This window comes from Heterodontus francisci, chromosome 3 (assembly GCF_036365525.1).
Source record: "Heterodontus francisci isolate sHetFra1 chromosome 3, sHetFra1.hap1, whole genome shotgun sequence".
Lineage (NCBI taxonomy): Eukaryota > Metazoa > Chordata > Chondrichthyes > Heterodontiformes > Heterodontidae > Heterodontus > Heterodontus francisci.
Genome location: NC_090373.1, coordinates 171448926 through 171464827, shown reverse-complemented (window position 1 = coordinate 171464827; position 15902 = coordinate 171448926). Strand labels below are relative to the sequence as shown.

The following is a 15902-nucleotide window of genomic DNA, read 5'->3' as shown; positions in this document are numbered from 1 at the left end:
AAAAATAGAAGTCAAGCCTAAAAGAGATTTTAGGAGGGGAACAAAAAGAGGACGATGGAGAGCAGTCTGAAGAGCATTGGAGCAATCAAGGCAAAAGGTAATTGATGAGTAACATATGGGATGAGGTAGGTGATGCAAGTAGACAGTCCTTATTAAAGAGAATAGGGTTTGAAAGTTCAATTCAGAATTAAACAGGAAGAAAAGAATGCGATCAGTCTAAGAGGGATGGAGTAAAAGGCAAGGTGCAGAGTTTCTGGCAAGGGTCAATGATTTCTGTGTTCCTAATGTTTAATTGGAAAAAATGTGAATAGTATTCAAAACTGATGTTGGACAACATGGAAGAAGCGAAGAGAATCTAGACACATAGGCTGGAAGTAGAGCCAGATGGCATTTGGAATTAGCAAACATAATCTACATGGGGTCAACTTCCACATGTTACCAGCATGATACCACCAAATTTGGAGGTGTGGCACACAGTGAGGATGATACGAATTTAATGCAACAGGACACAGAAAGGCTAGCAGAATAGGCAGACAAGTGGAAGATGGAATTTAATAGAGAGTAATAGGAGATGATGCATTTTGGCAGAAGGAATAGCGAAAGGCAACATAGACTTAATGGCACAATTCTCAAGAGTGTGAAGGAACAGAACCTGGGGTACATGTGCATAGATCTTTGAAGGTGGCAGGACATTGAGTTTGGTTAGCAAAACATATGGGACCTTGGGTTTCATAAAGAGAGGCACTGGAGTACAAAAGCAAGGAAATAATGCTGAACCTTTATAAAGCTCTGGTTAGATCATAACCAGAATCTTGTGCCCAGTTCTGGTCACCAAACGTTATGAAGAATGTGAGGGTCCATGAGAGGGTGCAGAGGAAATTTACCAGAACGGTTCCAGGGATGAGGGATTTTAGCTACTAGGTTAGATTGGAGAAGGTGGGGGTGTTCTCCTTGGGGCAAAGGAGATTGAGGGGAGATTAGATAAAGGTGCACAAGATTATGACAGGTGTAGATAAAGTAGACAAGGAAAGGCTGTTCCCATTAGGTGAAGATACAAGGACTAGAAGACCCAGATTTAAGGTTTTGGGCAAGAGATGCAGTGGGGCTGCGAAGAAGAATTTTTCTTTTTTTTAAAAACGCAGCGAGTGGTAAAGACCTAAAACTCGTTGCCTATGAGGGTGGTGGAAGTGATGAATGATGTCAAAAGGAAATTGGACGGACACGCAAGGGAAATACACGAACAGAGGGCTACGGGGATAGTGCGGGATAATGCAACTGATTGGATTGCTCTACAGAGAGCCGGCATCAACTCAATGGGCCAAAGGGCCTCCTTCTGTACCGTAATGACTAAGAGGTAACATGTAGATGAGGAAGAGGAAGCAGCTAAGGATGGCAACTCAGGAACTACTTAGGCAACGGTACAAAGCTGGACAAAGAAGCCAATGGTGGAGATATTTCAGTCAGGGTTGGAAAGGAACAAAGTAAGGGCAGTCCCAGCAAGCTGAACAACAAAGGAGAGGCATTAGAGAAAGATTGTTTCGTCAACCATGTCAAGAGCTGCAGAGTAGTTGGAGGATGAGGACAATACTCTCTCCCTGTGAAGGGAAAAAGGAAGCAAATCATTGCCAGACATTCTCACACGTGTATTACCTGGTTAGAGTCTCAGCATCAGAAATGGGAACATGTCATCTGTGTTCACCCCATCCCCTGTTGCCCCTTTAATTAAAGTGTGATATGCTTTTCAGGGTAATTCAAGACAAAGAGTGAAGTAGCACACCAAAACTTAGCTATAATCTATAGCTAGATAGAGTTCTACACTCTTATTTCAAAGATTTATACAAAAGAATTCCAAATCTGAACAGAAGTGTTACACCTGTACATTAATGTGTGATCACGAAAGAAATTACACACACTCATTTAGTTATATGTGCACGGATCAATGCTAAATAACATTAGTTTCAATAACAATCCTGATGGGAAAATGTAAAAATTACCACAAAACTGGGTGAGAGTACCAATTCAGTGCTGCTTTAAAGGACAGAGGTGCCACAGAATGATTAGTGCGGGAAACAGAATAGGAACAGGAATAGGCCACTTAGCACATCACATCACATCTGTTCCCCCATCGTGTTAGCCACAGCAGCTTTTAATTTTTGATCCCATTTTCCTCAATTTTTCTCCATATCCCTCAATACACTGGTACAATAGAAAGCATTCTTTTGCTCGCAGTGAAAAATTATGGAGCTTTACTGTTTCAAACAATGGAATTCCTTGATGTGACACTGGGTGCCAAAATGGGTGAACATTCCATTTCTCAGTGTCGAAATCTCTCACGTTGGGCATAAAATTCACCAAAATAATGAGAAAAATGGTAAAAGAGGATTTAAGACAAATTTAAAACCAGATAAACTGAACTACTTTATCTATCAGGGACAGGGTAGTTTCTTTTGAAGCATTAAATTATTTTTTAAAATCTGTGCAAGCTGAATGAAACAATGGTTCCTTCTGGAATTCAATTTTTCACGAAATGGGAGATTGCAGATTCAAAACTACCAGGCTGAGAAGAACTTGTTTCAAATCACATTGAACTGCTGCTGAAGAAGCCAGCTAAAAAGGGGAAAGCAGAAAATATTGCCATTTCACAGAAGTTATGTTTTGCATGACTAAAGAGATATTTAAATCTTCAATGCAAAAATGACAAAAAGCAGAAAATGTAATAAATTACTTGCCGCCATGGCTGCATGCACAATTTATTAATTGTTGCCTACTTATTAACTGGGTGTGTATATATAAAAATATACACACACACAAACATATTATATATATATATATATATATAAATTTTTTACACAGTAACTATCCACTTGGAAACAAAATCAAAAACTAGGTTCAAAATAAACTTAACTTACCCTGAAGTATTATATCTGTTTTGTTAAACATGGTTTTTGTAAACACCAGTGGTTTATGGTTCTGGAAAAAAAAAAAATTATTTCATAAGCATTGGCCAAAAATACCAAGGCAAGGGGGGAAAGTTCATGTTGAACTGTTTCAGATCAACGAGTTTTATTTAAAAATTAAAAGGTGTTCACTAGCAAAGATATTCTATCTCCCAAATGAGTATCAGAAAAGTTCACCACTGAAACCCCAAAGAGCACACAGAGTCATATATAAAATACACTCATACATATATAGAATCATAGAATGGTTACAGGACCACAGGATGCAACCATTCGGCCCGTCATGTCCATGCCACCTCTCTCCAAGAACTGTTAGTCCCACTCCACAGGCCTTTTTATGTAGCTTTACAAATTTTCTCTTCAGATAATTATCCAATTCCCTTTTGAAAGCCACAATTGAATCTGCCTCCATCACACTCCAAGACAGTATATTCCAGAAGATTTAAAAAAGATTTTCATGTCGCCGTTGGTTCTTTTGCCATTCACCTCGTACCTCTTTGAATCGCCAGCAGATTTGACTACTCTTCATCCAAGACATGAATAGAGATTGTCAACAGTTGAAACCAAATAGTTGCCAATGAAAATGACCCATTTATCGGGACTCTGTTTCCGGTTAGCTTGTCAATCCTCTATCCATGCTAATATATTACCCCAACACCATAAGCTCTTATCTTCTGCAGTAACCTTTTATGCAGCACCTTATTGAATGCCTTTTGGAAATCCAGCTATACGCCACACTCATACTACCAGCCCAATGATGTTGGTACTAGTAAATACAGAGAATATATTTTTACAGGCAAATATACAATCAGTAAATAATGGAGTTCTAGAAGTTTATATTCTTCTACCCTTTGTCCTCGGGACATTACACTTGATATACTAAAATAAAAGAAAAATACTGCAGATGCTGGAAATCCTCAGCAGATCTGGCAGCATCTGTGGAGAGAGAAGCAAAGTTAACGTTTAGGTCAGTGACCCTTCATCATAACACTGGACATACTGCCTCTCATGGCCTATACCAGACAATTTAGTTGATGATACATTACAAAACACTTTTGAAAGCATATTATTGTCCATGAAATGTTGCAAATATTAGTTTTGCATTTTCTATGTCCATTATTTTTGGCTTCAATTTGGACTACATTCTGAGTCAAAAGAGAATTATTGTAAATAAACACTAAGATTAACTCTACTGCTGTCGATCTAGAACAAACTGTAAGATCAGTATCCTGCGCAATAACTTGGCTTAGAATCATAGGAAAAATAGGCCAATTAGCTCCTCGAGCCTGTTATGCCATTTTATTAGATCATTGCTGATCAGTACCCCAATTCCATCTGTCCACCTTTACTCCATAATCCCTTGATATTCTTAGCTAATGTAAGTCAATTTATTTCAGTCTTCAAAATCAACTGACCCAGCATAAACAGCCTTTTGGGGAGACAGTTCCAGATTTCCACAACATTCTGTATTAACACTTTATGATCTCACTTCTAAAGGCCCTAGCTTGAATTTTAATATTATGCCCCCATATTCCACATTGCCCAACCAAAGGGAATGACTTATCTTTTTGTCATTTTAAACAACTGTTCGATCACCCAACTACCTTTCAAAGTCAAAGGAATGCAAAAATGTTTATGCAACTTCACCTGATATTTTAACATTTCAAAGTTTGGTATTAATCTGTGCTGTATCCCTTCCAAAGGTAGTATATCCTTCCTGAAATATGGTGCCCAAAACTGACTGCAATAATCTAGATGAGGTCTGACCAAGGCTCTATATAACAGAAGTATCACTTACTCACTTTTGTATTTCAACCCTCTGGAGATAAAGACCAACATTCTATTAGTTTTTCTGAACCTGTTCATTCGCTTTTTTCCCATTTATTTACATGCACATCCAAATTGCTTTGCTAGTCCACAGTTCCTAGTTTCTCACCATATACTATTAAGAAAAATATTCTGCTTTGTCTTTCTCAGATCGAAAAAGATGACACTACACTGAACTCCATCGGACAGTCCTGCCCACTCACTTAATCGATCAATGATTCTTTGCAAGTAATACAAAAGCAAAATACTGCAGATGCTAGCAACTTCCTGCTCCAAAGTACAGAACTTATTGCTCAATCTAACTTGGTGTCATCTGGAAACTTGGATATACAACTCTATTACTTCATCTAAGTCAGGATATATATGGCGAAAAGCTGAGGCCTGAGTACAGATCCCGGAGGAACATAAATGGTCTCAACCCCTTGAACCCTACTCTCCATCTCCTGCCTCAATTAATTACCAACACATATCATAAGATTATCTCCAATTCTGTATACTTTCATGTTTATTCCACAATAATTTTACATGAAACCTAATCAAGTGACTTCTGATAGTAGACAGAAAACATGCACAAACACTCCCTTATCCACTATACTATTTTAACCACACATTCAGGCAGTGCATTCCAGATCCTAACCACTTGCTCTGTAAGAAGTTTTCCTTCTTGTCGCTGTTGGTTCTTTTGCTGATCAACTTAAGTTGGCATCCTCTAGTTCTCAACTCTTCACCAATGGAAACAGTTTCTCTCCATCTATTCTGTCTAGACTGAAGATTTTGAACACCTCTATCAAATCTCCTCCCAAACTTCCAAGCTTCTCCAATCTATCTTCGTAACTGAAATCCCTCATCCTTGGAACCATTTTCATAAATCTTTTCTACACCCTATCTGAAGCCTTCACATCCTTTCTAAATTGTGATGCCCAGAAATGGACACAACAGTCCAGTTGAGGCCGAACCGGTATTTTATAAAGGTTCACTTTGCCTTTGTACTCTATGTCTCTACTTGTAAAGTCTTGGATCCTGTTTGCCTTTTTAACCACTTTCTTAACCTGCCCTGCCACCTTCCAACGATTTGTGCACATATGCCCCAGGTCCCTCTACTCCTGCACACACTTTAGAACTGGATTCTGAATTTTATATTGCCGCTCCTCGTTCTTCCTACCACAATGTATCATTTCACACTTCTCTGCATTAAATTTCACCTGGCACATGTCTGCCCATTCCATCATCATGTCCATGTCCTCTTGAAGTCTATCACGACCCTCCTCACAATTCATAATACTTTGTGTAATCTGCAAGGCTATATATGTAGCCCTTGCACCAACCCCACTGTATACCTTCCTCCTGTCTGAAGGAAGGTAACAAATTAAGAAAAAAGTGGTATTTGCAACTTTCCAATTAAAAGGCACAACTCCCAAATCTAGAGAGCTTTAAAAAATGATATGAAAACAAAGCACAGAAGTAAAGCGGTTGTTGGAAGAGGTGCACTGTTACTAACTACATATGTATTGGTATTCAGAGGAGGAGTCAAAGTGAAGAAAGATAATTTATTGCTACCATTTATTGACAGAACTTATTGATTTTCAAGGAGGGGAACAGTACAGGACAGCTGTCCACAATTTAGCAACAAGACAAGCCCATGGCCAAGCCATAAAGCAGCATTAGATATTCATAAAAACAGAAAAAGGCGATGCACCAATTATATTTTATTGACAACAGTATCCCTTTAACTGCTTTAGTTGCACTTTTGTGTTCAGCTTGGCGAAACGCAATAGAGTATGTCAGAATCGTTTCAGATTCCTCTTTCTACATATGCACAGTTAAGACTTCCTGCAGAGCAGAAACATTTACTGTAGTTGCAAATGGTGGATGTTTGCTTGGGGTAGAGTTTGTTCATTTTTTCAGTGTATAGCAAAGGTCTGCTCAAGTCACAAAAAAGACCCGACGGAACCACATCAGACCCGAGCCTGACCAGAGTCCCTCCATTTCCCACCCCCCCCCAGCCCGACCCGACCACCGCAATGTTCTTACCTTCCAACTCCAAATCTTCAGGAAGCTGCAGCATGAGTGCGATGACGTCATAGAGACGTTCACTGCGCAGACTCAGGAGTTTCTCTGCTTGACGTCCCAGATTCACAGCTCAGGTAAGTTTTTTCCTTTAAACAATTACCTGCAATTTTTACTTTGTGTCCCCGACCTGGACCTACCTCGAAGGCCAGACCCAGAAGAGCGGCTTGACCCGACCCCGACACATGTCGCCGCGTCCCGTCGGGTTCAGGTCGGGTAGCAGGCCTTTAGTGTGTAGTCACTCATCAAGAAACACTAACTGACCTACATCCATTCAGCAGGTTAAACGATACCACTTTTTCCACATATTTGGGAAATTTGCTAGGGGTAGGGAATTTTAAAAAATAAACTTATATATTTGAAAGATTTCAACAAGTGGGTTAAAAAATTGCCCAAATAGCACAGAGGTAAAAAGCTTTTCTTTGAATGATCCATTTCTGGCGACCACTTACTATAAATGACAGTATTAGAATTTAAGAAAAAAATAATTTGAGCTAAAGTTTGTATGAGCCAATTTAAAAATTGAAATTATCAACTGATAGATAACAGTCCACCATGCACAACCAGGCACAGAAATTTTCTGGAACATATTATTCAACACAACATTGTAATTTTGTACCTGTTTTGAAATGTATCTAATATAAATTTTGCACCTGCATGATATAACATAACTAGTGAAATCTGAAGACTAAAATACCTGGTACACCAAGGATAATTCATAGTTTTTACACAAGATATATTTCAGAAGAACACTCAAGTGCTTTCCTTTCAGTGGGATTTATGAAACCTAACATACAAGTAGGCTGATGTAACAACCATTGCTGTGTTGGTGTCTATTTGGTTGTCACATTATAGAAGACCCACCAGTGGTGAGTCAATTGGCATTTTGTCATTTCATTGGGTGGGGAGGTGGGGAGAAAGAGAGAAGTGAAAAATAAATGAAATTTGGCCCAAGTCACATTTTACTGCTCAACTAAGTCACGAAAATCTCTTACATACTGAAGCTGGCATTTTTGCGTCATAGTTCTATTATTTTCAAGGTTTAGTTTAATAGGGCACCGTTTTTGGCGTGTGCCTTAACAACCCTAAAATTTACTCTACAACGATTGCTTCAATACAAAACTTACTTCTTAGCTGGTGAGCATTTTTAGTGGATTGTTAAATGAAAAATCTTACGTATTGACAATAACCTGCTTCGTGTGCAGTGCTAGGAAGTTGTTGCACTGCAGCACTATAAAATTGATCATGCTTTTACTCTTCCCTTTAGTTGTTAACCTTTATAATATACCACTGGGAGTTGCCTGTAGTTTATTACTTTCCTCAACAGTTCTCCACCTACTTGTTCATGTTTACATCAATTGACAGTTTTTACTTTGGTGTCCTTAGTCTTCAGTTTACAGATAACTGCTTCTCCTATTCCATATGCCCTGTTGATCCTCCAATTATGTCACTTCCCACTTATTTCAAAGTCCAACTTAGCATAATTTAACATTTTCTTTTTCATATTCTGCTCGAACATATGAAAATTACTTTTACTAGCTGCATTTACCTGAAATTCAAGTAGTTTATCGCAAATTCTCTACTACTACTACAAGCAGGACTAAAGATTATCCCCGAACTTTCTTCATCCCTACTTCAACCCATTGAAGTTTCATTTTCAGCTACTGTCGGGACGCTTCCAAGTGGGGAAAACTCTCCCACCATCCTATAGTATGGAAGAGTCAAGCCTGCAACCCAAGTGGCTGTAATTCACCACATTGTGCTCCAGTGTGCAGCACCACCATGAAACAGAGTATTTGCATTTGTAGACAGCAACAGAATTTTGGGATTGTAAATTCTGAAATTGATATCATTCACCCAAGGCCAAATGGCATACTGCTAACTCTATTTACTGCCATCTCACTTTACGTAACTCACAAATGCTGTATTTAACATGATAGCAAGAGCAGAGCCTGAAACTTCAGCAACACAAAATCACTATTCCAGCTGATCACTGAACATTTTTTTTTAAATGCACCAAGTTGGAAAGCTAAAGATATAGTCCTATGGACACAAAGTAGGTGGGCGGCACAGTGGCGCAGTGGTTAGCACCGCAGCCTCACGGCTCCAGCGACCCGGGTTCAATTCTGGGTACTGCCTGTGTGGAGTTTGCAAGTTCTCCCTGTGTCTGCGTGGGTTTCCTCCGGGTGCTCCGGTTTCCTCCCACATGCCAAAGAATTGCAGGTTGATAGGTTAATTGGCCAATATAAATTGCCCCTAGTATAGGTAGGTGGTAGGGAAATATAGGGACAGGTGGGGATGTGGTAGGAATATGGGATTAGTGTAGGATTAGTATAAATGGGTGGTTGATGGTCGGCACAGACTCGGTGGGCCGAAGGGCCTGTTTCAGTGCTGTATCTCTAAACTAAACTAAAACCTTTGTGTACATTTTAAACACAATAACTTCCACAGGTAGCAACCAGTTCCAGATGTGTCCCACGTTCAGTTCAATTTTAGATATTTACAAGCTTTTCCATTGACTTGCGTGGACTAGATTCACAACAGCAGGTGCACGAGAATAACAATGCAAAGAATCTACATGAAGCACCTTCAAACAAGAATGGCAGTGAACTAGATGAGTTTACAGCCTTTTTTTTTAGAAAGGCTTAATCAGGTACTTCGTATGTAAATCTGTCTAGACCTCAACAGACAACATGAAACTGAAATAGTGTTTTTGTAAACAGATGAAATGGCAATCAGGAGTGATATTTGTCTTAGTGGCCCATGTTTGGAGCCCACACATTTTACTAGACACGAAATCAAAATTTGGTGTCAAAACTGCACAAATACGAGCATGAAAGGGTATGCTTAGAGTAGGTAACAAAATTAGTGACAGAAAAGTGAATTTACAGCACCTTTTGTCTCTTCAGAATGCCCTAAGCACTTTACAGCCAATGAAGTAGTTTTGAGCTGTAGTATCAGGCAAGCCCCCCACCCACCGAGGCACACATTATTTCATCACATTAAAACATAAAATTGCAAGCCCCTGAATGGAAGGACACTTGCATAGTACAAGCAGTGTTGGAACAATGGGGTCCCAGTCATTGCTTCCCCAATACAAAGAAGTGGTCAGACCAGTTTTAGTCACATGACCACCTGGCTGTTGCAGTGAATTTGAACTTCCAACAAAGGATTGAGATCAGAACACCATGTGCTCCTGGCACTGAAGCAAGAATTACAGCCTCTCCTGTCTGCCTGCTCCCATCTCCTTCCCACGGAACTGAATCTTGTGAAAACACATGAAACTCAGAGAGAAAAGTCTCCTATGTGAACAAGGTTTAAGAACAACACTGGGCCCCGATGAAAGCAAGACTACTTACCAAAGGACTAAACCGTGAGCACAACGCACTATAACAAGATATTGCCTCAAACTGTACCACCTTATCTTTTCTGTCCCTATCTGCATGCTTATATCGCGTGTGCATGCTAATGTGAGCACGTTGCATATTCATAGGCGTGAACAGTATTAGAGTTTAAGTTTAAGGTTGAATAAATTTCATTTTTTTCTTTTTTAAACCTGAGAAAACCTGGTCGGCTGATTTCTTTACCTTATAATTGAAAACTGAACAAAGATTCACAAAAAAGGGAGCTCAAAACAGTGCGTTTGAAATTAAACCCTGTTACAAGACCAGGTGAAGATAGTAACAGACCCCAAGACACCTTTCTCGCCTGTCGTAACAGTAGTCACCATTGTAATGTAGGGAAATGCAGCAAATCCCACAAAGAGCAACAAGATTATTCTTTTTTTAAGTGAAGTTGGTTAAGGGATAAATATTAGCTAGGACATTGAGAGAATTCCTGTGCATTTCCTTTTGCATCCACTCAAAAGGGTAGACAGGGTCTCGGTTTCGCATCTCGTCTGGAAGACAGCATCTCCAACAATGCAACACTCCCTCAATATTGTACCAGATTATGATCTCACGTTTCTGGAGTGGGACCTTCTGATTTAGAAGCAAGAGTGCTACCATTGAGTCAAGACTAACATCTGATTATAGCTGATCACTGATCAGTTTAACATTGTGTACATGCCCTCTCATTAGATCGGCTTGAGGTCATTACAATTGCATGGGATGCATGGTAATAATATTTCTACCGACAGAAATAATTGAAGAGATGGTAAGACTACTTAGAGACGAAGGACACGATCTAATTGCGGAGGATAAAAGCATGGTATAAATTATGGTATGTGTATTAGAGGTGGATATAGAACAATTGATGCAGCCATATGTAGAAAAGGAATTGGTTTTGAAATATTTAGCAGAACACAAAGTGAAGGAGTCACTATGCCCTGATGACCTCCACACCAGGTTTCTGAGAGAAGCCAGAGAGGAGATAGCAAATGTGGTCATAATTATGCAATACTCCCAAAATATGTAAACCATGCTGTGTGATTGGAGAATATCCATTGTAAGACTCTTGTTCAGATATAAAAAGTAAACTGGGGAACTAGACCAGCGAGTCTAACATCAGTTAACAGCATAGTTTTAAAGGCCATAATTCAAGACAAAGTTAGTAACCATTTAAAAAGCCATGGGTTAACCAAGGATGACATGTACAGATTTCTCAAAGGCAACATCTGTTTGATACATTTAACAGTTTTTTTCTGAAGAAGTGATTGATTGGATAGAATAGTTGATGTAAGGATTTTCACAAGGCACAAAATGTCTCATAAGAGACTTATTAGAAAAGATACAAGAGGAAATATCACAGTATAAATAGAATGGCTCCTCTCTCCTCACCATCCAAGTCCTCAAACATTCCTTCCAGGTGAGGCAGCGATTTATTTGCACTTCCTTCAATTTAGCATACTACTCACATTGCGGTCGCCTCCATACTGGGGAGACCAAACACAGATTGGGTGACCACTTTGCAGAACACCTCCGCTCAGTTCGAAAGCATGACCCCGAGTTTCCGGTCGCTTGCCATTTCAACACCCCGCCACCCCCTGCGCTCATGCCAACAATTCTGTCTTTGGCCAGTTCCAGTGAACATCAACGCAAGCTCGAGGAGCAGCATGTGATCTTTTGATTCGGCACTCTACAGCCTTGTGGACTGAACATTGAGTTCAATAACGTCAGAGCATGAATGGCCTTTTCTTTTTTTTTATTTGTGTGCCTGTTTTTCATGTAGAGAGAGCTGTTCATTACGCTATTAACACTCTCTCTGGACTAATGCTTTGTCTTTTACCACAAGCATTAACACATTCTTAGCCTATGTTCCAGGACAGCTTTCTTTTTAATCTCTCCTGCCCTCTGCCCTATCACACACCTTCCCTTTTGTTCTCTTCCCCACTACCCCTCCTCAATTGCTGAAAACCTAATTCTTTTCTAACCTTTGCCAGTTCTGATGAAATGTCAGAGACCTGAAACATGAACTCTGCTTCTCTCTCCACAGATGCTGCCTGACCTGCTAAGTATTTCCAGCACTTGCTAGTTTTATTATGAATAGAATGGGTGTTGCTCGAATTGATGGAGGGTTGCAAGTGTTGGGTCCACTTTTGTTTTTGGTAAATATAGACAATCAGGAGTTGGAAAAAGGGACAGGCTCGAAATCTAAAGAAGATGTGCAGAGAAAGTGGCAAATGCAATTAAATGTGGATAATATGGATTGTTCTGCTTACAGCACAGAAGGTTACGGGGAGATTTAATAAAGGCATTCAAAATCACGAAGGATTTTGATAATGTAAATAAGGAGAAACTGTTTTCAACAACAGAAGGGCTGATAACCAGAGGTCACGGATTTACAGTAATGGCAAAGATGAGAAGAATTTTATTTTTCTTTTCACAGTGACTTAGAATGATCTGGAAGGTACTGCCTGAAAGAGTGGCGGAAGCAGATTCAATAACGACTTCAGAAGGTAATTAAATACCCGATGGCGTAAAATTACAGCACTATGAAACAAATGGCAAATCATTTTTAACTAACTTGCTTGAGTCTTTTGATGAGGTAACAAAGAGTGCTGATGAAGGTAATGTGGTTGGTGTGGTGGACATGGACTTCCAAAAGGCATTTGATAAAGTGCCACACAACAGGCATGTCAGCAAAGTTAGGTGGAGAGGAAGAAACTTATTCCCTTCGCGGAGGTGTCACTAACCAGGGGGCATAGATTTAAGGTAATGGGCAGGAAGTTTAGGGGGTATTTGAGGAAAACTTTTTCACCCAGAGGGTGGTTGGAATCTGGAACACACTGCCTGAAGGGGTGGTAGAGGCAGGAACCCTCAGCATTTAAGAAGTATTTAGATGAGCTCTTGAAACGTCACAGCATACAAGGCTACGGGCCACGTGCTGGAAAATGGAATTAGAATAGATAGGTGCTTGATGGCCGGCAAGACATGGTGGCCCAAAAGGCCTGTTTCTGTGCTGTATATCTCTGACAGGAAACAGAAAGTAATTGTTAACAGTTGTTATTTAGACTGTAAGAGATAGAATGGGGCCCTTCAGAGGTCTGTGTTGGGACCCCTGCTTTTGTGATATTTTGAAGACCTAGACTTGGGTGCACAGGGCACAATTTAAAATTTTGCAGATGACACAAAATATGAGAATTTTGAGTGAATGAAACTGGACGGACCACCCGGCATCGACCTAGGCACCGGAAACGACAACGGCAAACCAAGCCCTGTCGACCCTGCAAAGTCCTCCTTACTAACATCTGGAGCTTGTGCCAAAGTTGGGAGAGCTGTCCCAAAGACGAGTCAAGCAACAGCCTGATGTAATCATACTCACGGAATCATACCTTACAGACAATGTCCCAGACACTGCCATCACCATCCCTGGGTATGTCCTGTCCCACCGGCAGGGCAGACCCAGCAGAGGTGGTGGCACAGTGGTATACAGCAGGGAGGGAGTTGCCCTGAGAGTCCTCAACATCGACTCCGGACCCCATGAAGTCTCATGGCATCAGGTCAAACATGGGCACGGTAACCTCCTACTGATTACCACCTACCGCCCTCCCTCAGCTGATGACTCAGTACTCCTCCATGTTGAACACCACGGAGGAAGCACTGAGGGTGGCAAGAGCACAAAATGTACTTTGGGTGGGGGGCTTCAATGTCCATCACCAGGAGTGGCTCGATAGCACCACTACTGACCGAGCTGGCCGACTACTAAAGGACATAGCTGCTAGACTGGGTCTGCGGCAGGTGGTGAGGAAACCAACACGAGGGAAAAACATACTTGACCTCGTCCTCACCAATCTGCCTGCTGCAGATGCTTCTGTCCATGACTGTATTGGTAGGAGTGACCACCACACAGACCCTGTGGAGACGAAGTCCCGCCTTCACAATGAGGATACCGTCCATCGTGTTGTGTCCACCGTGCTAAATGGGATAGATTTCGAACAGATCTAGCAATGCAAAACTGGGCATCCATGAGGCGCTGTTGGCCATCAGCAGCAGCAGAATTGTACTCAACCACAATCTGTAACCTCATGGCCCGGCATATCCCTCACTCAACCATTACCATGAAACCAGGAGACCAACCCTGGTTCAATGAAGAGTGCAGGAGGGCATGCCAGGAGCAGCACCAGGGATTCCTCAAAATGAGGAGTCAACCTGGTGAAGCTACAACACAGGACTATCTGCTTGCCAAACTGCATAAGCAGCATGCGATAGACAGAGCTAAGCGATCCCATAACCAACGGATCAGATCTAAGCTCTGCAGTGCTGCCACATCCAGCCGTGAACGGTGGTGGACAATTAAACAACTAACTGGAGGAGGTGGCTCCACAAATATCCCCATCCTCAATGATGGGGGAGCCCAGCACATCAGTGCGAAAGATAAGGCTGAAGCATTTGCAACAATCTTCAGCCAGAAGTGCCAAGTTGATGATCCATCTCAGCCTCCTCCTGAAGTCCCCAGCATCACAGATGCCAGACTTCAGCCAATTCGATTCACTCCGCATGATATCAAGAAACGACTGAAGGCACAGGATACTGCAAAAGCTATGAGCCCTGACAATATTCCGGCAATAGTACTGAAGACCTGTGCTCCAGAACTTGCCGCCCCCATAGCCAAGCTGTTCCAGTACAGCTACAACACTGGCATCTACCCTGCAATGTGAAAAATTGCCCAGGTATGTCCTGTACACAAAAAGCAGGACGTCCAACCCGGCCAATTACCGCCCATCAGCCAACTCTCAATCATCAGTAAAGTGATGGAAGGTGTCATCAACAGTGCCATCAAGCAGCACTTGCTTAGCAATAACCTGCTCAGTGACGCTCAGTTTGGGTTCCGCCAGGGCCATTCAGCTCCTGACCTCATTACAGCCTTGGTTCAAACATGGACAAAAGAGCTGAACTCAAGAGGTGAGGTGAGAGTGACTGCCCTTGACATCAAGGCAGCATTTGACCAAGTGTGGCATCAAGGAGCCCAAGCAAAACTGGAGTCAATGAGAATCAGGTGGAAAACTCTCGGCTGGTTGGAGTCATACCTAGCACAAAGGAAGATTAATGTGGTTGTTGGAGGTCAATCGTCTCAGCTCCAGTACATCACTGCAGGAGTTACTCAGGGTAGTGTCCTAGGCCCAACCATCTTCAGCTGCTTCATCAATGATCTTCCTTCCATCATAAGGTCAGAAGCGGGGATGTTCGTTGATGATTGCACAATGTTCAGCACCATTCACGACTCCCCAGATACTGAGGCAGTCAGGGTAGAAATGCAGAGGGGGTGATAGCGAGTAGTTATAGGGAAGTAGTGACACCTAAGTTACAGGATAAAGGTAGCTGGGTGACCGTCAGGGGAGGGAAAGGGAATAGGCGCACATTGCAGGGATCCCCTGTGGCCGTTCCCCTCAATAATATGTACACCGCTTTGGATACGGTTGGGTTGGGGGGGGGGATGACCTCCTAGAGGAAAGCCACAGCGGCCAGGTCTCTTGCACTGAGCCTGGCTCAGTGGCTCAGAAGGGAAGGGGGGAGAATAGGAGAGCGATAGTGAAAGGAGATTCAATGGCGAGAGGAACAGACAGGAGATTCTGTGGTCGCGAACGAGACTCCCGGATGGTATGTTGCTTCC

General features: G+C 41.7%; 1 protein-coding gene across 2 annotated transcripts in view; it reads right to left on the bottom strand.

The window, feature by feature from the left end:
- Positions 1-15902, bottom strand: part of tmem87b (transmembrane protein 87B) — an 89018-nt gene that overhangs the window by 56566 nt on the left and 16550 nt on the right. For both annotated transcript variants that reach the window (XM_068027615.1, XM_068027614.1), the window contains exon 2: positions 2910-2970. In XM_068027615.1, the coding sequence (XP_067883716.1) occupies positions 2910-2970 (61 nt within the window). The remainder of the gene's footprint in view (positions 1-2909; positions 2971-15902) is intronic.